The 23468-nt window shown below is 40.6% G+C and overlaps 1 protein-coding gene across 1 annotated transcript in view; it reads left to right on the forward strand.

Moving 5' to 3' along the window:
• CC2D2B (coiled-coil and C2 domain containing 2B) overlaps positions 1-23468 on the forward strand; it is a 114193-nt gene that overhangs the window by 16318 nt on the left and 74407 nt on the right. Inside the window, exons 8-14 of the mRNA XM_077822854.1 lie at positions 3759-3839; positions 6995-7087; positions 10764-10950; positions 15422-15558; positions 15692-15817; positions 18519-18728; positions 22011-22108. Of these exons, the coding sequence (XP_077678980.1) occupies positions 3759-3839; positions 6995-7087; positions 10764-10950; positions 15422-15558; positions 15692-15817; positions 18519-18728; positions 22011-22108 (932 nt within the window). The remainder of the gene's footprint in view (positions 1-3758; positions 3840-6994; positions 7088-10763; positions 10951-15421; positions 15559-15691; positions 15818-18518; positions 18729-22010; positions 22109-23468) is intronic.

The raw sequence follows: 23468 nt of genomic DNA on the forward strand, positions 1-23468 counted from the left end.
CTATGAGCGTTTTCCTTTTATCATATATTACAGTAACAAATATAAAGCATTACTTCATAACTTCACATACAATGATAGTACATACAATTCAACAGGATATTAATGGTCAAAAAATCAAGACTTCTTAAAGAATACCTCCACAAGGCATGCACTGTAGAAAACATATAATCATATCACAGTGGTGAATATGGGGGTTCCAGAGTACTAGTTTGATGTACAGAGTGTCATACACTGTATTAGACACTTACCGATAGCAAGTACTGTAAAATGTTACACAAGCAGTGCAATATGCAAGTCTAGAAAATATTAAATGTAGGATCTGCAGTTTAATTTTAAAACTTTTACTTTAAATCTTTCCTCTGGTCATTTGTTTTTCATAGTTGACTGAAGACAGTGAACATGTTATTAGGCATCAAACAGAAGAATTTGTAGATCAGAATTTCCAGGAAGGTAGCTCAATAAAGATACTTGTCTTTGCTCTTGATTGATATTGTTTGATGAAGATGCGCTTATTGCCTGAGCTGGAACCATATTATATGTTTATTGGTCCAGATTGATACCCACACTCACATTGAATAACACTATATTCAATGGAACTTCTCATGGTGTAAGGCAGCGGTTCTCAAACTGTGGGTTGGGACCCCAAAGTGGTTTGTGACCCAGGTTCCCTCTAAGGTGCATGGCCACATAGCCGCGCAGCAGTCTATTAAGTACCACGCAGCTCAGGGCTGCAGTAGGGAGAGATGCCTCTTCCCTAGCCCTGGACCTGCTGTGGCCGGGGGAGAGGCGCCGGCTCCAGCCCATCCCCGGACCTGCCGCAGCGTGGGGAGCAGCGTCTCTCCCGCAGCCCCAACCCAGCCCTGGCCCAGACCTGCCGCTGCTGGGGGAGAGGCGCCTATCCTGTGGCTCCAACCCCAGAGCTGCCGCGGTGGGGAGAGGGGCCTCTTCCCCCCCCCGCCCAGGTGCTGCTGAGGGGAGAGAGAGCGGGGGGGGGGCGGAGCTCTGTCTCCCTGCTGTAGCCCTGGGGCAACCTGCACCCCAAATCCCTCATCCCCAGCCCCATCCCAGAACCTGCACCCTAGCCAGAGTCCTCAGCCCCCCTCGGCACCCCCAACCCTCTGGCCCAGCCCTGAGCCCCTCATCCCCAGCCCCTCCCCAGAGCCTGCACCCCCAGCTGGAGCCGTCACCCTCCCACATTCTGAACCCCTCAGCTCCACCCCCGCCACATGAATTTTGTTATGTGCACCAATATGGAGGTGATGTGTATTGGTGCACATAACAAAATTCATTCTGCACATGCGTGGGAAAAATTAGAGGGTACGCTGGTTGTGACCCAATTTTAATGGTGTCACCAGGGCCAGCATTAGTCTTACTATGACTCAGAGTTGAAGCTGAAGCTCCACTCTCACCTCAGGCAGTGGGGCTTGGGCTCCGGGTCCCCTCTCCTCCCACCCGGAGCAGCGGGGCTTGGGCTCCACACCCAGGTAGTAATTTTGTTGTTAGAAGGGTGTTGCAGTGCAGTGAAGTTTGAGAACCCCTGAAAGTTATTATTCACCATAAGTAAGGGTGTAACAATTGGGCTCTTTGTGAATACATACTTTACTATATTTTCAAGGTTGTCAAACTAACAGTGAATGAAGGTGATTGCAAAATGCTGAGTTTGATGATTGATCACTTGTTGATTATCTGTTCTGTTCATTCCCTCTGGGGCACCTGGCATTGGCCACTGTTGGAAGACAGGATACTGGGCTAAATGGACCTTTGGTCTGACCCGGTATGGCCGTTCTTATGAGTGAGATTTTTAACAAAATGTGAAATACATTGCAAATATTTTCATAATAAGTGATACAACCTTCCGTCCAACACTGACTTAAATTTAATTCAAAATTAAGGCAGAGCTACATTTTTAAAATTAGTGTAATGCTACAAAATGGTTTCAATTATTTACTTTTATTACGTATTTATTTTGATTAATTAAATAAATCTGAGAGTGTGTCTCAGACTCTAGGCCAAATTATTAAAACAATTATATTTTATTAGAAATTAACCCTTTTATGTTCACATACACGTACACATTTAAGATGAAACTTCTTAAGATGTTCACATACACATTTAAGATGAAACTTTTCTTTCCAAAGTTGAATTTATTTAGAAAGTTTGATCCCAGTTTCTCTAATTGTTTGATGTTGGCAAGGAAAAAATATGCTTGTCTCATAAAAATATTAACCACATATTGTTTGACAAGGTGTCAAAAAAGCTAAACTTCACAATTTAAAATGATGTAAATAATTGTCACCTCTATGAGGAGTAGTGTCTTTGTTAGGTTTGAAAAAGGTTAGTTTTGATGTATCAAAGTATTGCCTATTTGAAAATGGTATTCTGTGCATATATGGCTCCAGATGTTAAATCTAGAGGTATGCGCTATGGGCCAGATTCTGAAGTTGGTTAGTTCACTGTAAAGCATGAGTTAACCATGAAAACAGATGGAGTTACTTCTGATTTACACTAATCTTAGATCAGTACTTGGCCAGTTCTGAGAGAATACTTCACATTAGGGAAGTATTCACTTTAATAAAGATAGGATCTTTTCCCCCTCCGTTTGTCTCTGAATCTGTTACCTTCCACCAACTACCCAGCACTTCAGTTGTCATCTTCTCCCCTAGATCATGTTTCTATTAATGTGATGATTGGAATTGAATTATATACTGAAGTCCTGCTGAGCATGCTGGTTTTCATGAAGCCAAGAGAGAGAAGGAGTGGCCTTGTTTACAGCAGTCAGTGCAAATCCATGCACTGAACATGGGAGGCAGCTAAGTCAGGAAGCAGCTGCTGAGTTTAAATTATTTGAACATTCTTATTTGAATGCATGGGGACAAGATGCTATTTCAGATAAGGAAGGTTTGGATGGATCTTTGTTCGTATATTCAGTATAAAATGGTAAAGTTAACAGACATCAAATTTTCAAATTGGGCTCAAGAGGCCACATATTTTGCCTTTGTTCCTGTAGTTATGCCTCAAATCGGCATGTGTATGCATGAATATGGTAACTAGTAGTCAGGGTTCTGCTTTCTGAAATTTTTTTTATGTAACTTTAGAAGCCAGTTTGAAAATTTGATCCTGGACATCTGTGTTTTTCAGACACCCAGGATTTAAAAAAAAAAAAATCCTACAAATTGTACATGTTACAAGATTCTAGTTATATCTTGGTGATTCTGTTTACATCTATAAAACTGCCTGATGAACACTATTGTATTGCTATCTAATACCTTTCATAAGAAGACCATTCTATTCACTATAAATAATTAATAGTAAATGGGCTATGCACTGCAGAAGAATATACTTTAAAAAAATAGTATTTAGTACCACAAGAAGGTGTGTTAAAAATTTTGTGCTATGCTATTTTTACACTGGATGTGGCTGATGTAGAAAAACAAAGGCGTGTAACTGAAGCATTACGAGGTAGAGTAAGAGAGAAACTGAAAACATACAAGATAACTTATTTTTCTTGGACTTGTAATTTATTAAGTGAAACATGCAACAAGCTACATTTTTTGTGTGTGCGAAAGGCTGAAAGTTCTGTCAATTTAGAAAACTTTTCTGCTGTGCCACACTGTTCAGAGCACCTCCAAAAGTTAAGTACAAGATCTGTAAAAGTTGTAAGTGAATTAAGTTTTTGGCTTTCTGCATACTTTTCAGAACAATAGTTGTATTGGTTGTTTCTGTAGAAAATAAGTATAATACTATACCTCTTATTTTAGGTTGTACAAGAAGAAAAGTCAACAGACAAAAGCCTCTCTGATACTAAAATATACCAGAAAAACCTTGAAGTGAGGACTGAGGTAATAAATTTTACAAATATTGCAAATAGTAAACAAAATAAGTAAGCTATATACATTATATTCAGTTCAATGCAAAAAATGCATGCGTTAAGTTTCCAGTAGTATCTTTAACTATGATATATGGCATGCATCTACTCACATTTTGTTACTAATTTTTTGGTTAATATATTGCTGTTTGTTATTTAATGTATATATTAATAGAATAGGATAGAAAGCTGGTTAGATTGTTGGGCTCAATGGCTAGTGATCAATGGCTCAATGTGTAGTTGGCGGCTGGTATCAAGCTGAGTGCCCCAGGGGTCAGTCCTGGGGCTGGTTTTGTTCAACAACTTTATTAATGATCTGGATGATGGGATTAATAGCACCCTCAGCAAGTTCACAGATGACACTAAACTGTGGGGAGAGGTAGATATGCTGGAGGGTAGCGATAGGCTCTAGAGTGACCTAGACAAATTGGAGGATTGGGCCAAAAGAACTCTGATGAGGTTAAACAAGGACAAGTACAGAGTCCTGCACTTAGGAAGAAAGAATCCCATGCACTGCTGCAGGCTGAGGACCGATTGGCTAAGCAGCAGTTCTGCAGAAAAGTACCTGGGTATTACAGTGGATGAGAAGCTGGATATGAGTCAGCAGTGTGCCCTTGTTGCCAAGAAGGCCAACGGCATATTGGGCTGTATTAGTAGGAGCATTGCCAGCAGATCGAGGGAGGGGATTATTCCCTTCTATTTGGCACTGATGAGGCCGCACCTGGAGTATTGCATCCAGTTTTGGTTCCCCCACTACAGAAGGGATGTGGACAAATTGGAGAGAGTCCAGCCGAGGGCAACAAAAATGATTAGGGGGCTGGGGCACATGACTTACGAGGAGAGGCTGGGGGAACTGGGGTTATTTAGTCTACAGAAGAGAAGAATGAGGGGGGATTTCATAGCGGCCTTCAACTACCTGAAGGGGGATTCCAAAGAGGATGGAGCTAGGTTGTTCCCAGTGGTGGTAGATGACAGAACAAGAAGCAATGGTCTCAAGTTGCAATGGGGGAGGTCTAGGTTGGATATTAGGAAACACTATTTCACTAGGAGGGTAGTGAAGCACTGGAATGGGTTACCTAGGGAGGTGGTGGAATCTCCATCCTTAGAGGTTTTTAAGGCCCGGCTTGACAAAGCTCTGGCTGGGATGATTTAGTTGGTGTTGGTCCTGCTTTGAGCAGGGGATTGGACTAGATGACCTCCTGAGGTCTCTTCCAACCCTAATATTCTATGATTCTGTGATTCCAGATATTCATTGCAGCCAAATTAATGTTACTGGTGAAATGTTAACTGTTGAATTATTGACTTTTAATGAGTTTAACTGTATAACCTGAATGCTGCATTTGCGTTTTCTGACTTTTTTGTGATTCATAGGGTTTGATCCTGCACAAGAGAGGTGCAGAATGTTGTGCATAATGGCCATACTTGGCAGAATTTTATTTTATTTTTTTTATAAATTTGATAGGTAATAGTATTTATTTATAAGTGTTTGCCCCATTTTTATTGACTTAAATTTTCAGAATTGCAGGAAATTAGTGGGGGTCAGAAAACCAGGCGGTGAGCAATAATTATTTAATTACAGTAGGTGTTGACATTCAAAAAGTCAAAGCTTTAAAACTGTTAAAACACAGATTGTCAACATCATATGTCAAAACATTTTTTTTTTTGAGATATACCTATCTCATAGCACTGAAAGGGACCTTAAAAGGTCATCGAATCCCGTCCCCCTGCCTTCACAGCAGGACCAAGTACTGTCCCTTATTTTTGCCCCAGATCCCTAAATGACCCCCCAAGGATTGAACTCACAACTCTGGGTTTAGCAGGCCAATGCTCAAACCACTGAGCTATTCCTCCCCTAATGTACAAAGTAAATACACTTAACTCAAACTAGTAAGTTCTCAAGCAGCATTTTTCTTACTTTGTCTATCTGTAAATTTTGACTATTATTGATTAAATTATTTTTGGTTCGCTTGTGTGTGTATAATGGTATCAATGTCTCTCAACATTCCTGATCGCCATCACGGTGGCAAGAAGGATAGGGGAGATAGCGACTCTGGTGCATCCCTCCTTCACAGTGTTTTTCCCTCACAAAGTCACACTTAGACCACATCCAAAGTTCACTCCCTAGGTGATCTCTGCATTGCACGTGAACCAACTGATGCACCTTCCAACCTTTTATCTCAAACCTCATCAGGATAATAGGGTAGTCATGCTCCATATGCTTGACATTAGGAGAGCCTTAGCCTATTCGGCAGGAGAAGAGTTTTTAGAAAATCTCCAAGACTCTTCCTCTCCATTGCGGATAGTTTGAAAGGCCCAACGATTTCAGCTCAAAGACTCTCCAAATGGGTCTTGAACTACATCAGACTTTTACCAGATTTACAATTTAGCACCCCCATCCACAGTACACTCTTCGAGATTGGTCTCTTGTCCGTCACCTTTGCCCAGGGTATCCCTGTATCAGAAATCTGCAAAGCAGCTACCTGAGCATCTGCACACACTTATGCCATATTGGGGGACTCTGCTGCAGATGCTTGATTCGGCACCACAGTTTTTTCGTCCATGACAGACTCGACTCTGAAGCCCCATCCTTCAGTGGGAGGTAATGCTTGGGAGTCACCCACAGTGGAGCACTCATAGGGACGCTACTTGAAGAAGAAGTTACCTTGTGCAGTAACAATGGTTCTTTGAGATGTGTGTCCCTATGCGTGCTCCACGACCCACCCTCTTCCCCTCTGCTTCAGAGTTCTTGGCAATAACTCTGCAGTAGAGAAGGAACTGAGGAGGATTTGCCTTTGGCAGAGCATGGGGTAGAGGGCAGCGCATGCATGGGCTGAACGGACACTGCTACAAAAGTTCTCCAATCAGCAGTGGAGGAACGCAGATATACTTAAAGTGAGCACCCATAGGGACACGCATCTCAAAGAACCATCATTACTGCACAAGGTGAATAACTTCTTCTTGTGGCCATCTCTGATAAGTTACTGAAAATCAAAACAATTCTATACTTCTAAATCTGAAAAAGATTTTTTTTCTGGTTACATGCAAGATTTTTACATAGCTACATAATAATGATGATTGCTGAAGACTCGTGTTTTTGCTTGGGTTTTGTTTGTTTTTTTTCATCCTTAGACAGAAATCTTATCCGATGACAGTTTAGCATTTTTTATCATGACTGGTGAAGAAGGCTCAGAATTAAAAGATTTGGACAAAAATACATACCAGGTATAGTATTTTTTCTTCATGAAAGTCAACTGAATTCCTTAAAGAATGTCTCATATTTATCTAATCCTCCTTGTGTATTCTTAATTTAACTAATGCCACTCTCCTTCAAGCATCTATCAACTATTGTAAAGCACCCATCACTGTAGTTTCAAGGCACATTTTTTTCTTTCCCTAGGTAATTCTGTGCCTCCTTTCATGTCTCCCCAAAAACCTCTCCTATGAATCTCATCTCAAAACTTGCTTCAGTTAGCTGGCTTTCAGTCATTGATCACTGTTGAATCCTATTGCCAGTCTTTCTCCTGAGCACAAAAGAGTTATTTATATACAAGAAAAAAAAAGTTAACTTTACAACTCAAATATTTGCTACCCATAATTCATGCCCATAAAATAAAACACAATCAAAATGCCCTTCCAAGAACTGTGTCCCCTCTTGTTTTGTTTCATTAATTCTCTTAAACCATTGCTGATCATGTCTTTACTCTTCAACACTTAGTTATAAGCTTATCAAGGTAGGGACCTTGTCTTACTTTTTGTATAAATTATAATGAACATCACTGGTGGTATTAAATAATATGCAACATTTGGATTGTATAAAGGATAAACAACTATGCATCATAGGATTATAAAAAAGTTGGAGATTTAAAGTGACATCATAGTAAACTATTGGTAAGGCAGAACAAAATAATAGTAAGACAAATCCATCAGTAGTCTACTTTTTTCTACAACTAGAGCTCAATATCTTTTGTGTGTGAAGTATGTAGAGTTTAAAATAAACTAAGGCCCCAATCCTGCAAAGACTTTTTATGTTGCCACAGCCCTGGTGAAGTTTCCCACGTTAGACATTCACCAGGCTGCTGCATTTGAATCCAAAAATGCTCGACCCATGTGATTTAAGCTTCCATGGGTTTGAGTAGACTCCATCACTGTATCTTTCTTTAGCCTCTTTGGCACACTTATGGGAAGAGACTTTGTTATACCTTCATGGAAGTGGGACCTCATGGTTCAGCTTCTATAAGCCCCAAGACCAGTGCTGACTCCTCCAAGACACCAGTTGCATAAGCAGAGCTCCAGCCTTGTGGGTACTTTGGTTTACCATTTACCTCTCCATGGATATGTGATAGTTGAAGCACATAACACACAGGCTTTGCAAAGGTTTTCTAACAAACTTATTCTTTACTTTAGATAGCACAAGAAATTGAAGGATCTGGATAGAAAAATAAAAATCCTGTTCACGTTTCTCTGCTTCAGTTTCCTCACTGCATTTGAGCATTCTCTGGGGTCAGGTCAGAATTTTTTAAGGAGTCCAGGATCCATCCATCCTTCCTCTCCTCCTTCCCTCTTGCACATGGCTTCTCTTTCAGAACATGGAGTCCTTCTCATTCCTGCAGCCTATTTCTGGTCTTTTTCCCCCTCTCTCTCCAAAATGGCTGGTGAGAGACCTTTTCTTTTATAACCTCCTTTGTAGCATGCTGATTAGTCTCATCAGGTATTCAGTCTCCCACCGGTGATCCATTGCTTAGTTAGAATTATAGAATATAAGTATTGGAAGAGACCAATCCCCTGCTCAAAGCAGGACCAACACCCATTAAATCATCCCTGCCAGGGCTTTGTCAAGCCGGGCCTTAAAAACCTCTAAGGATGGAGATTCCACCACCTCCCTAGATAACCCATTCCAGTGCTTCATTACCCTCCTAGTGAAATAGTGTTTCCTAATATCCAACCTAGACCTCCCCCATTGCAACTTGAGACCATTGCTTCTTGTTCTGTCATCTACCACCACTGGGAACAACCTAGCTCCATCCTCTTTGGAATCCCCCTTCAGGTAGTTGAAGGCTGTTATCAAATCTCTCCTCACTCTTCTCTTCTGTAGACTAAATAACCCAGTTCCCTCAGCCTCTCCTCATAAGTCATGTGTCCCAGCCCCCTAATCATTTTTGTTGCCCTCCGCTGGACTCTCTCCAGTTTGTCCACATCCCTTCTGTAGTGGGGGAACCAAAACTGGACGCAATACTCCAGGTGTGGCCTCACCAGTGCCAAATAGAAGGGAATAATCCCCTCCCTCGATCTGCTGGCAATGCTCCTACTAATACAGCCCAATATGCCGTTGGCCTTCTTGGCAACAAGGGCACACTGCTGACTCGTATCCAGCTTCTCATCCACTGTAATACCCAGGTCCTTTTCTGCAGAACTGCTGCTTAACTAGTCAGTCCCCAGCCTGTAGCAGTGCATGGGATTCTTTCTTCCTAAGTGCAGGACTCTGTACTTGTCCTTATTTAACCTCATCAGAGTTCTTTTGGCCCAATCCTCCAATTTGTCTAGGTCACTCTAGAGTCTATCCCTACCCTCCAGCGTACCTACCTCCCCCCCATTCTTAGTGTCATCTGCGAACTTGCTGAGGGTGCAATTCATCCCATCATCCAGATCATTAATAAAGATGTTGATCAAAACTGGCCCCAGGACCGACCCCTGGGGCACTCTGCTTGATACCGGCTGCCAACTAGACATGGAGCCGTTGATCACTACCCGTTGAGCCCGACAATCTATCCAGCTTTCTATTCACCTTATAGTCCATTCATCCAGCCCATACTACTTTAACTTGCTGGCAAGAATACTGTGGGAGCCCGTATCAAAAGCTTTGCTAAAGTTAGTTATCTCCCTCTGCCCTCATACCCCTCATACCAAATTCAAACTTGAAAAACTAGTTTGTCCAGGGTGGTAGCCAACTCTTTGTCCAAGGGGTTTACATGTATATAAAGGACCATAAAAGTTTAATGACACTCCATTGTGTGCCCTATGTCACTACTTCTTGGAATTTCAGTCTAGCAAAGACAGGAGAGAAAGTAGATGAGCCCCCCCACCCGCTCCAAAAAAATGCGGTTTGCAGTCTGACATACATACATATAGAAAGTTACCAATTTCAAACAGAATTCATAAGCTGTACATAGATTCCGCAAACTGTTACTCATGGTTAAATTTAGACATGAGAGTAGTCCCATTGAACTTAGATTCCTTAGACTGTGAGCTTCTTAGAACACAGAATGTGTTTCATGAATGTTTGGAAAGACCTAATGCACAGTAGGTGCTACCGTAGTTAAATAATAAATGTTGTTGTTTGTTTTTCGGAATAAAATGGTCATACGTTAGTTTAAATCTGTTTCCTTTCTGAAATATAAAAAATATCACACAAAATAGTAAAATATATAAGCTTTCAAGTGTTACAGGTCTATATTTTACTCTGGTTTCTCTAGGACATGAAGGAGGGTCATTTTCTCCCAATCAGAGAGCCAGCTTTTTTTTTTTTTTTTAAACTTTCCGTGCAAAATGTTTTGTTCTCTTGGAGAGAAGGAAAAAAAAAAAAGAATTCTGGATGATGGGTTACTCTGAGTTATGTTACTCAAAGTTCAGGGATTTTCTGTCTCTTCTATCATGGAAGGTACAACTAGGCTTGAAGGCTATTTCATTGTTCAGCACTTAGATACTATAGTGATACACATTATAGAAATTCTATAGATAGGCAAGGGAAACAAAACAGAAAATTTGCTTTTCCTTTTATGTGTCCATTTAGATTCATTTATCTAGCAATCCTTTTATGCTAATGTTGATATTTATCATACTGTATATATCACATCATTCTGTTAATTTGTGTGTATATGGAATTGATTTTCTTGATGAGCAGCATAAATTAATACATGACAGTCATCGAAACCTTGATGTCTTGAATGATGAAAGTAGTCCTCTGCTTGACATTGTGGAAGAAGTTTTATTGCCGGATGTGCTTGAAGTGAAAGCTGCTGAATATGAGTGTAATGAACTGCGGATTAACAAGCAATGGGAACATCTTTTTGTGCCAAGCAGTTCTCCAGGTATTGTGCCTTTCATATAAAATTAGGAAAATTATTAAGTGTATGATGAATGGCGTTAGTGTTGTTAGCAGTATGGCATGTGCAGTTCTCAGGGTGAATTAAGTGAAGATAAAGAATAATGTTAATTTTCAGAGCCAATATTGTATCCAGTCTGCAGATAGATCTGTATCTCTGCTCTAGTCTAGTAGCTCTAATTTTACAAAAAACTCAATTTTACAAAAAGCAAAAATTACATGACAAAAATGTGTAATTATTTCATAAATTGTCCAAGTACAGGATGGTTTGTGATTCAGGTCCTTAATTGCAACCATCTACCGTCTTATCTCCCAGCTCATATAATCTAATCATTTTAACCATCTGCCACTAACCACATACCTTTTTATCTACATTAACCCATACCAGCTTATCTATTGCCTTAACTTAACTGCAGCTTCGGTACATATCTCATGGCTGGACAGAAATTGCCACCATAGCAGTTGACAAAATGGACTAGAAGAACATGGGGAGAATTTTAGGAAATTGTAGTGATCTGCTAAACCAAAGTCTGATTGTTCTTGCCAGAAAAAAAAGTAATTATTATTTATACAGGACCAAATGTGTGCTAGGTATTTTAAAGACAAATAAGAGTTAAAAAACCAGTCCCCAAAATGTTACAAATATACAATACTAATCTAAATTACAAAATTTACTAATATAAACTATATATATTTAATAATGAGAATTTTTTTAACATTGAGGGTTTTTTTAGGGCTGTCAAGCCATTAAAAAAATTAATCGCGATTAAAAAAATTAATTGCGATTAATTGCACTGTTAAACAACATTTATTTAAACATTTTTGGATGTTTTCTACATTTTCAAATATATTGATTTCAATTATAACACAGAATACAAAGTGTACAGTGCTCACTTTATATTTATTTGTGATTACAAATATTTGCACTGTAAAAAACAAAATAAATATTATTTTTCAAATACTGTAGTGCAATCTCTATCATGCAAGTTGAAATTACAAATTTAGAATTATGTACAAAAAAATGCTTTCAAAAATAAAACAGTGTAAAACTTTGGAGCCTACAAGTCTACTCAGTCCTATTTCTTGTTCAGCCAAACAAGTTTGTTTACATTTGCAGGAGATAATGCCGCCTGCTTCTTGTTCATGTCAGTTGAAAGTGAGAACAAGTGTTCTCATGGCACTGTTGTAGCCGGTGGCGCTAGATATTTACATGCCAGATGCGCTAAAGATTCATATGTCCTTCATACTTCAACCACCATTCCAGAGGACATGCGTCCATGCTGATAACGTGTTCTGTTCGATAACAATCCAAAGCAGTGCAGACCGATGCATGTTCATTTTCATCATCTGAGTCAGGTGCCACCAGCAGAAGGTTGATTTTCCTTTTTGGTGGTTCAGGTTCTGTAGTTTCCGCATCAGAGTGTTGCTCTTTTAAGACTTCTAAAAACATGGCACCTCATCCCTCTCCGATTTTGGAAGGCACTTCAGATTCTTAAACCTTGAGTTGAGTGCTATAGCTATCTTTAGAAATCTCACATTGGTACCTTCTTTGCGTTTTGTCAAATCTGCAGTGAAAGTGTTCTTAAAATGAACAACACGTGCTGAGTCATCGTCCGAGACTATTATAACATGAAATATGTGGCAGAATGGGGATAAAATAGAGACGGAGACATACAATTCTCCCCCAAGGATTTCGGTCACAAATGTAATTAACACATTTTTTTAATGAGCATAGTCAGCATGGAAGCATGTTGTCTGGAGTGGTGGCTGAAGCATGAAGGGGCATATGAATCTTTAGCACAGGGGTGGGCAAACTTTTTTGCCTCAGGGCCGCATCGGGTTTCTGAAATTGTATGTAGGACTGGTTAGGGGAAGCTGTGCCTCCCCAAACAGTGAGGCATGGCCTGGTCCCCGCCCCCTATCTGACCCCACCTGCCTCTCGCCCCATGACGGCCCCCCCCCGGGACTCCTGCCCCATCCAACCACCCCTTCTCCCTGACCGCCCCTGGACCCCTTGCCCCTAACTGCCCCCTGCCCCTAACTGCCTCTAACCGCCCCATTCAACCCCCCTCTCCTTCCTGATTGCCTCCCCTGGGACTCCTGCTCCCTGTCCCTTGACTGCTCCCTGCTGCCCCATCCAACCCCTCCTCTCCTTCATGACTGCCCCACTGGGACCCCTGCCCCCATTCAACCCCCGTTCCCTGCCCTCTGACTGCCTCGACCCCTGTCCACGCCCCTGAACACCCCCTGAACTCCCCTGCCCTCTATCCAACCCCCCGTCCACTCCCTTCCCCCTTACCGCGCTGCCTGGAGCACCAGTGGTTGGCGGCGCAGCTGCACCAGGACAGCCAGCTGCGCTGTGCCATGCAGCACAGAGCACCAGGTCAGGCCGGGCTCTGCAACCCTGCTGCCCAGAGCATTGTGCCATGCGGCGGCATGGCTGCATGGGAGTGGGGACAGCTGGCCAGGCAGGACAGTCCCGCGCGCTGTAGTTTGCCCACCTCTGGTTTAGCGTATCTGGAATGTAAATACCTTGCAATGCTGGCTACAAAAGTCCTATTCAAATGCCTGTTCTCACTTTCTGGTGACATTGTAAATAAGAAGTAGGCAGCATTATCTGCTGTAAATGTAAACAAATTTGATTGTCTTAGCGCTTAGCGGAACAAGAAATAAGACTGAGTGGAGTTGTAGGCTCTAAAGTTTTGTATTGTTTTGTTTTTGAGTGCAGTTATGTAACAAAAAAAATCTACATTTGTAAGTTGCACTTTCACAATAAAGAGATTGCACTACAGTACTTATATGAGGTGAACTGAAAAATATTGTTTCTTTTGTTTATCATTTTTACAGTGCAAATATTTGTAATCAAATATAATATAAAGTGAGCAGTGTATACTTTGTATTCTGTATTGTAATTGAAATCAATATATTTGAAAATGTAGAAAAACATGCAAAAATATTTAATAAATTTCAATTGGTATTCTATTGTTTAACAATATGATTAAAACTGTGATTAATTTTTTTAATCGTGATTAATTTTTTTGAGTTAATCGTGTGAGTTAATTGTGATTAATGAACAGCCCTAGTTTTTTTTATTGTTCCCCATCCGCAGAATGGGAAAACGTAGGAGGAAAATCTTCATTTGATTTTTTTAAACAAATATTTTTATTGGAAGTGTAGAGTACAATAAAGTTAAGGAGCCTAACCTTTCTCCCTATGAAGTCAATAACAAAGCTTCCATTAACTCCAGAGGGAGAAGGTTTGCTGATATGTCCAAGATTGTATAGAATCTAAGAATAATACGCGGATCCAGATGATGATAAAGGTTTCTTTTAATAAAGCATCTGATCTCAATGAGGGCCTAGATAATCAATTAATCTTTACTTGTTAGAGGAGAAGAGTGGTCTTGGACATAGTGAGGAACTGTGAGGTCTATGCTGTGTCAAGAATAGGGTTATGGTCATCTTGCAGCTGATCTAATGAGGGAACTACAGTACAGAGAAAATAAGGGAATTTTAATGTAAGCGAATGAAAGCTCTAAGTGTTCCCATCTGGAACAGTTGTAACAGGTTTCTAATTGTTCTGATTCCAGTTTCCAGTCTTGTGAGCCATTGGTTGCTACATTCTTGTATTTTTATGTTGTTCCACTTAGAAGACTGGGACGTGATGTCAGGAGATAACTGGAATAAATTAGGTGTTCAAAACCAAATCCTCATATTTTAGGTCAGATTTAGGTTGGAGCGGTACCCTGATTCTGGAAAGATCATCCTGTATAGGGCCACCTCCTCCTCTAAAAGCATCCAAGCATCTACTCCTAATACTGCCACCAACTCATGATCCAAAGTCTATCAACATCAATAGAAAAACTTCCACTGACATCAGTTCAGAACCTTTGTGGCCTTGGGCTAGTCACTAAACTTGTCTGTGCCTCAGTTTCCCCATCTGTAAAATAAGGATAATAATACTCATCATTGTGTATCTTTTATATGCTCAGATGAAATGTGCTATATAAATGCAAAGTATAGTAGTAATATTAATTCATTGATGTGGCTCAGCACAGGCAACAACAGCAGTACACTTCCTCACACCACACTGCCCAATCTTTCTTAATCCTCACTTGGAGGAGTCACCCCTTAGGTTGAGAGAGTAGTTCAGTCTCTGTGCCAGCTGACTCCTTGGTAGCCTTCTTTTCCAGCAGTAAGAAAGCTGACTGGATTGGGAACAGTCTGATGTTATCAGAATTACTTATATGACTTATGTTCTTAGAAATGTTAGAAATGGTTATGGGATAGTATTATAGTAGCAACAAGAACAATACCTTTGATCACTCTTTTGCTTTATGCTTGCAGGTAAAAAAATTAGACCAGTACAAATACTCAGGTTTTTTTAAATTGTAGTTTTACATTTTATTTGCATCAGTTTTAGTTGAAAATTTACATGCAGTAATTGTTGTTCTCAAGTGGTTCACAGCTTTAAACTACCAAAAGGCATGATGCCACGCATCTTAGAAGATGAAGGATTGTATATTCCAAGAAAACCAGAAACCTGTAGGAGAAGTTACAACAAAATGGAAAATCGTCTTCTGAAACAAGAAGGGGTAAATATATTGTTCTGTTAAAAGCTAAAAATGTTGTAAGTAAAATGTAAAATAAAATCAGTAAATGGAATGTATAGAACTTTTTAACATTTCATATGTACATATACTGAACTTCTGAAATATTTCTAACAAGGGAAAAAACTGGTTTGAAGAAAGTGGGGAAATAATTTCATTACCTTCTCCAATCAAACAATCACGAAACTTCAGAAAATGTTTTCCTCTTAAGACTGGTCCAGGATTAAAGACAATATATAAGAAGGTCAGCTATTACTACTTTTTACAGCTATAGTTATTCAGGGGACTTTAACTAGACAATGCTACAAAAATCAATAGCTTGTATTTTTTTTCATGGCAAAATATTTCATTTGGCAGTATTCAAATTACCTCTAGTGGAATGTCAGTCTCAAGAATGGGCTAGGAAGGGGTGATAATCCTGTTTAGATGGAACAATTTGATATTGCACAGACTGTTCATCACTTTGTTAAAAAAATCAGAAAAGTCTGTGCACTGAGAATTCTACAGCACTGTTATCTTTTGACCCAAGCAGGTAGCCAAAATCTGGTTGTAGCAGGTTGTTTCCATTAAGAGGAGAAGTTGATGATAGAGTGAGGTATTTCTTTGATGCAATCCTATTTATTTACCAAATATGTACGTAAAAACCTGTTGCCTTGAACACAGATGGAATCAAACAGCAGGAGGCAGGAGTAGTTTCTTTGCTCACTCTTCCAAGCTCCTTTCCAGCTGGCACGTAGGCCAAAAGTGCTCTCTCAGCTTTTCCTCAAGCTCACACGCTACCAGTTCTTCTGTGGCAATGTCCTCAGCTTTCAGCTGCCTTCTCTCTCAGCTTCTCTGGTGGTGTTGCTGCTGCTTCTCTCACACACACAGGCATATACAGTTCCACCAGTGAATGCCCTAGCCCTTGCATTTGCTTTATCAGTCGCCAGGGAAACCTCTTGGGCCACATGGTTACTCAAGCCTTGTTATGTATCCATATTTTGGGTGATGTTCCTATTGTTTCGGCTATCTGGTTGCATAAAGGAGCTCAATTGCTTTTTATACTTCACCTGAATGAATGGTGGTTGTTACACTAAACAATTTCAGTGAGGTTTAATGCAACCCATAACAGCATATAGTTTAGTCTGAAATTAATGTATTTTAATATCTTCCATTTTTTCTTGAATATTTATAAATCCAATTCTTTTAAAATTAATTTAATCCCAGCATACAAGACCGACCTGCCACTCTAGTTAAGGCACACATTTGGCCTCTTTGAGCCTTTGACATTCCCATTCAGCATCAGATAAAGTGTAAATACTTTGTATTAGGTCAGATTTACCCTTTTTCTTGGATTTGGCTTTTTGGTAACACAAATAATAACAGAACATGAACCTCATTTTAAGTTTTCTCCCCAAGCCTGACAGTTTAAGACAGCCCTATCTCTGTTGCTCATTCTTTCTGACCACATGGTCATGCCCACTTCCTATCTTGCCACAATGAGTCAGCAGAATTTACCTGGCTGCTTTAAGCCTGGTTCTGATACTTGCTAACAGAAAAGTTCTGTCTTCCTCTTTGGAACTGTAGATCTTGCTCTCTGTTATACTCTGATTAGTGGGTGGAGCGGGTTATTAGGTAGAGCAGTCATTCAGGGAAATCTTTGAATATCTTGAGTGGGGGATTTGGAGTGAGCTCTATCAACAGCCCAAAAAGGATGGCATAGAAGTTGGTGCTGGGCATGGCCCAGGTTGTGGGCTACTGACTACAATTATGCAGATCCAGTGGTCCTAATATACCACTCAGTTACTGCAAGGAGAGGGGCAGGAGTTATTCCAACTCATAAACTACACTGGTAGCTGTAGAGTTGCTGCAGTGTAGCCTGACCTGCTGGTACAAAAGAGATTTAAAGTTTGCACCATAACCTCTGTGTACTTCACTTGCATAAAGCCCAATTAGTTGGGCTTTTTGTAGATGAAGTGAATAGCACTATGGAACTTCCTGCTTCTTGGGCTGAGGCACTGCCAATAAATATATTCCGGGCTAGTAAGTCATCCGGCTCAGATAGGACAGTTGGCAGATTATAGGGCGCTTAATTTTAGGGTAATTGGTTTTTACATATTATCATGGATACAAAGCATAGAACTAAGTTTTATTCCTGGCTCTGTCACTGACTTACTATGTGATCTTGAATAAGTCACTTAACTGACCTCTGGTTCCACCTTTTTTAAAAAAAAATGGGATCAGTGAATTGCTTACCCACTTTTATAACGTGCTTTGGTACTTGAGTGATATTCTCATCTTGGTGCAAACTCTATTATTACATCACTACATGATTGTCTCCTTTCACATTTATTGTCTGTGTAAGAGGGAATCTGTTATTTGTCTGAGGCTGGCTTTAGTCAGAAAGTACTGCAGTTTAAGGTTACTACAGTTTTGTTGAGTACCACAGACTGAAATCACTCTGTATTTTGAGACTAGAGTTTTGGATTTGGAAAGAAGAAAACTCTTACAGATACATGTTTCAGAGTAACAGCCGTGTTAGTCTGTATTCGCAAAAACAAAAGGAGTACTTGTGGCACCTTAGAGACTAATCAATTTATTTGAGCGTAAGCTTTCATGAGCTACAGCTCACTTCATCGGATGCATACTGTGGAAAATACAGAAGATCTTTTTCTACACACAGACCATTTATATTTTATACAAACATTTTATACAAACACCCATTTTTTCATGGTCTGTGTGTAGAAAAAGATCTTCTGTATTTTCCACAGTATGCATCCGATGAAGTGAGCTGTAGCTCATGAAAGCTTACGCTCAAATAAATTGATTAGTCTCTAAGGTGCCACAAGTACTCCTTTTCTTCTTACAGATACAGTTACTGGTAGGTAATACTGCCTTTCAAAGTAGTATTTATAAAGATATATGAAATAAAGAAATTATTATTATTTATTTTATGTTTAAAACAGGCAATGCTACCTGAATTGGAAAGCTGCATCATAACTAAATCAGGGGGTCAAAGAGAACTTTATCAACTAGATCTCAATATATCTAGTTTATTGTTCAGCCACCATCCTCTTTTCAGCCAAGAACATGTGTTGACTGCTAGGTTGCTCCAACTTTATGAATGCTTTCAGAACAGACAACAGCATAATATAGCTCTCTTGCTATCTGAAAAGGTAAGAAAATGCTTCATTTTTTTTAATGTGGACAGTTTCAAAATTAAAAGATGCACAGTTCGGGAGGGGAGGGAAGTGTGTATGTATATGTATGTATGAATTGTAGGTGGAGCTGTCAGCAAAGGCTATAGTTAAGTTTGTCTAAACTTTTCCATATAAGACCTTGTTTTCAGTTCCTTATAACTTTGCCAAATTTAAACTCTTTGAGCTCAAATTTTCTCTGCTAGGTGTCTGCCTCAGGCCAACTGGGGATAAGGGTAAAATTTTTTTGTGGGGATAGGGGTAGAATTTCAGAAAAATGGATCAACCATTTCTGAGAACAAATCTGGTGAAAAATATTTTTTCTAATGTTAAAATGTCCTTATAACTGTTTCAGTGAGAAACTAGCATGTCCAAACTTTGGAGCAGTGTAGAGGTCACCCTGGATTCAGAAAGGTGCCTTTTGCTGTCCCTGTAAAAATCCACGTAAATTTAGCCAAATGTATAAGTCTCTGTAGATCACTGTGTGTATATGCTCAGTAGAGTCTCGTTGGAGGCTTGCACTTAAATTCTCAGAAGATTCTATCTGCACGGAATGTACTCCAGCCCAGGGATACAGGGGATGACCAGGATTCTGCCTGCTATTGCTTTTCCCAATCGCTGGGGACCACTGTGATGTAGAGCTTGAGAGCTGGAAGATTGTCTCTTCTGTGCTCTCAGTTCTCCCCTTGCTGATGTATGGGGACTGTTGCCCCATTACTAACATTCAGTGGGGGTGTTTTAGTTGCTAGCTCCCAGTACTAAAAGGGGGAAGGGTCAATGGGGAATCAGGACCCTGAGACTGACAGGTCCAGGAACAATGGGGAGAGGCCAGTGCTCCTGGTCAGCCTGAATGACAGGGTGGGCAGGCTAATCAGGGAGTCAGGAGGCCAGGGAGGTCCTGTCCTCTGTGTGAGCTGGAATTGCCTGGGTCAGACAGAGTGGGGCTGAGCAAAGGAGAAAGCAGGGGCCCAAGCTGAGCTGGGGAGTAGAGCTGTGCCAGATCCAGAGGGACCAGAAAAGCAGCCCAGAGAGAGCAGACCCTGTCCTGGGAGCAGAGCTGCAGCCCCAAAGCCAGAGGCACAGACCAGGGAGAGCAGACTTGCCCTGGGAGGAGAGCTGCAGCAGTCAGAGCCAGAGGGGCCAGTAAAGCAGCCCACGAAGCAGGTCAGTGCTGGGAGCAGAGTCACAGAAGCAGCCTGCAGAGCAGACCTGTCCTGGGAGGAGAGCTGTAGCAACCAGAGCCAGAGAGGCCAGAGAAGCAGCCCAGGGAGCTGGAGGCAGAGTAGCAGCCATGCTGAGGCAGAGTGGAGCTGGGGCTGGAGCAATCCGGAGCCAGATGTCGTGAGCAGCTGGGGAGAGCAAGGGGGGACCCTGGGCAGCGGGCCCAGCACGGATACGCCTCAGCCAGGAGGCTCTGCAGGCCAGACTCGGGGTGGGGGATTGGTAACCTGAAAGGGTGGGGGAATGCTGGGAAGAAGGGTCCTGCCACCTAGAGACGGAGAGCGTGTGGCCACCACCAGAGCGAGTGTCCAGCCCACAGCATCCCTGCAGCACAGCCAGAGCCTTAGAAGGAGGCCTGGGACTTACAAGGAACAGACTGTGAACTGCCCTGACATTCCAGAGACACTGTTTGTGATGTTCCCTGTCACAGAGCAGGGTGATGTGTTTCCTTTAACCTTTCCCATTTTTCCTTATTCTTTTTAAAATTAATTGTTGATTAAATAACTTGCATTTGCTTTAAATTGTACCTAATGATCAGTGGGTCAGAGAAGTGCCCACTGCAGAGAGAGTACCTTGGAGTGGGGACACCCTAGCCCCCGTCCTAGGTGACCACAGCAGGGTTGGGGTCGAGCCTCCCAGGAATCCTGGGCCCAGCCTTGTTTGGGTTACAAGGACTTTGTCAGACAGGAGAGTGGAAGGGGAGTCCTCAAGGGCAGGGAGGCCTCTGGGTAAAGGAAGTGGGAGCGAGGACTCAGATCCTTTCTCTAGCCCACTTCACTGGGGTAGTGCAGAAGCCAGGAAAGTTACCCACAAAAGCGGGACTATTCCCCCGCTTACACTGGCACCCCGGAAGTACAAAAGAGAAGGGAAGAATCAGAAGGGTGAGGTGCGATGTGGTGACAGGGCAGGATAAGGGGTAAAGACTGGGAGGGATAAGAGAAGAGAGGGGAGAGGTACAGTCTAGGGGAGACACATAATTGGCTGGCAACATTTTTGTGTTCATGGGAATAATTGAGACACTCCGCAACATGGCTATACCTGTAGTTAGCAGCTCATTTTGCCAACTGGTGTTTCTAAATCTTTGCACTATAAAACATTTTTTCAAGCTAATTCAGATGTGTTGGGTTATTGGCTTATGTGACACTGAACATTTCATAATTAAATAAGAAAAGATAATATAGATCTTTACCCTAAAAGCTCATTTAAGAAAAATAGAGGTATATTCTCTGTTTGACTCACAAGGATTTATTAATGCTGTTAATATTTAGTTACTATTAATAGAAGCTTTGTATGCAAATGTTCACTGATCAAAATGATGAAAAAATACCTCTTAATTTGGTTGCAAAGGTTCAGTCTCCCAATATACTAGAAAGTCAAGTCTCTCTAAGTAAATATCCTGTGATTCAGATGCATATTTGATGTCGTTTACCCAGAACCAGATTGTGAACCCCTTAATATTGACTTCCATAGAACTATTCTACTCACCATTGTGGCTAAGGGACTCACAATCTGGCCCTTTACCTTTACTAACAAAAGTACCAGGCTATAACCATACTACACTTATGTGGAAAACCTTCAAAGTGCTAGAAATTCAAATTTCCACTCATGTAGTTGCTTCTTAATCATACCAGGGTAAGAATGGTGTTTACTACTCCCAAGCCTTTTGATCTCCCTGTTAATATTTTTTTAAAAAACAAAGTTGCCAAAATACACATCTTTGAGAGAGACTGGAAATGACATTTTGGATTCGCCGATAAATAATCTACATTTTATAGTTTTTCGTAGCACTGAAAATTGAATACAAAAACTGATCAAAAGGGTCTGAATTAACAGTACAAAAATCAGAAAAAGTAAAGGTAAAGCTGCCATTTCATCTTTAATGGATTTCTTTGTACCTTTTAGGTATGATTATGTTTGGTATTTCATCAGCATAATACACTAATTTTTGTGTTAGTTTTGCCAAATGCAGTAGGAACTTATCGCTAATCAGCTGAAAAGTTTTTAACTTTTTCAAAACAGTGTATGGGATTTTTATTACAGCTTAAAGCATTAATAAATGCTACCAAAATAGTAGAAAGTGGTTTGGAAGCAAGCCAACTGAGCAGGAAAACTTTAGAGGACTACCAATGGCAAATAAGGTAATGTAATTATTGAAAAGAACCAAGCATATTACAACTACACTGTGCAACTGTCAGTTCTGAGTTTTCTTTTGACAACTTACATGTCTATTCAATCTACTCCTGAGAATTTCTTAGTAAACATCCATTTTAATAAGCATAACTATTGTAATACTGCACTATTTTCTAAACACACAACTACTACCTTTTTTATAAGAACTGTACATAAGCTTCTGGATTTATTTTTAAATATTGATGGTAAAAGGCTGCTGAAATAGATTTTGGAGTTACTTATATTTGGTTTAATTTTAAATTAAAAAAAAATTTTCATACAGTTCCTGACCTTAACTTGACACGTCCACATTTCCAATATTTTCCATTTTTCCCATTCCCAGCATTTATCATGACTAATTTAACTTCTTTTCCCACAGAGAGACAGAAGAAAAAATACATTACGTGACTTTTCTGCAGTAGCTGATGCACAGTAGCGGTTATAATGGTGAAAGTCTCATAGGATAGTACATTTAAAAATTTTTATTATTAGATGATAACAGCATGCTCAGCACTGTACAAAACCTAGAAAAATACACAGACCTTACTCCAAGAAGCTTATATTTTAGACAAACAGTACATTTCAAACACATGCCATAAAGCACCAGATGGCTTGTCTTTGGAACGATGCTGTGCTGTAGAACAGCCTCTTTCAAGTAACTGGAAAGTGTTCGTTTACTGGAAGCAAGAAAGTTGTCTGATATGTAAATTATAACATAAAGTTTTTGTTGTTAAGGGGAATGTGGAAATTAGATATAACAGAGTTGTTTGATGTATTTAACAATATATTTAGCTATATCATGCATCAGAAATTCAATTTACATATTAGGTATTCTTTTTCCTTATGCAAGTAATCCTATTGAAGTCTGTGGAACTACTTGCATGGGTAAGGGCAACAGGGGTCACTGTTCAAGGCTTAGCTAGCTATAGCTGTGATGCTTCTCTGGGTTCTCTGAGTGTACCCACACAGGTGCCAGGCCTGGTGCCTTCACTTCTCTTGGTGGAATTCTACAATTCTCCTACTCTTAACACAGGCCCAGGGCTGTATACCAACTTGGGTATGTCTACACTGCAATTAGACACCCGCGGCTGGCCTGTGCCAGCTGATTCAGGTTCATAGGTGTTTGGGCTCAGGCTGCAGCCTGAGCTCTGGGACCCTCCCACCTTATGGGGTCCTAGAGCATGTGTTCCAGTCTAAGTAACAAGACTCCAGAAGAGTCTTTATTATTTGCATCTAATAATACAGGAATTTAGTTTCTTTTTAGATATTTTTTCTACAGTTTGTGTAGTGAAAAGAGGCTTACATGCCCACCAAATCATGAGAAGCAAA

This window comes from Eretmochelys imbricata, chromosome 7, assembly GCF_965152235.1.
Source record: "Eretmochelys imbricata isolate rEreImb1 chromosome 7, rEreImb1.hap1, whole genome shotgun sequence".
In the NCBI taxonomy this organism is placed as follows: Eukaryota; Metazoa; Chordata; order Testudines; family Cheloniidae; genus Eretmochelys; species Eretmochelys imbricata.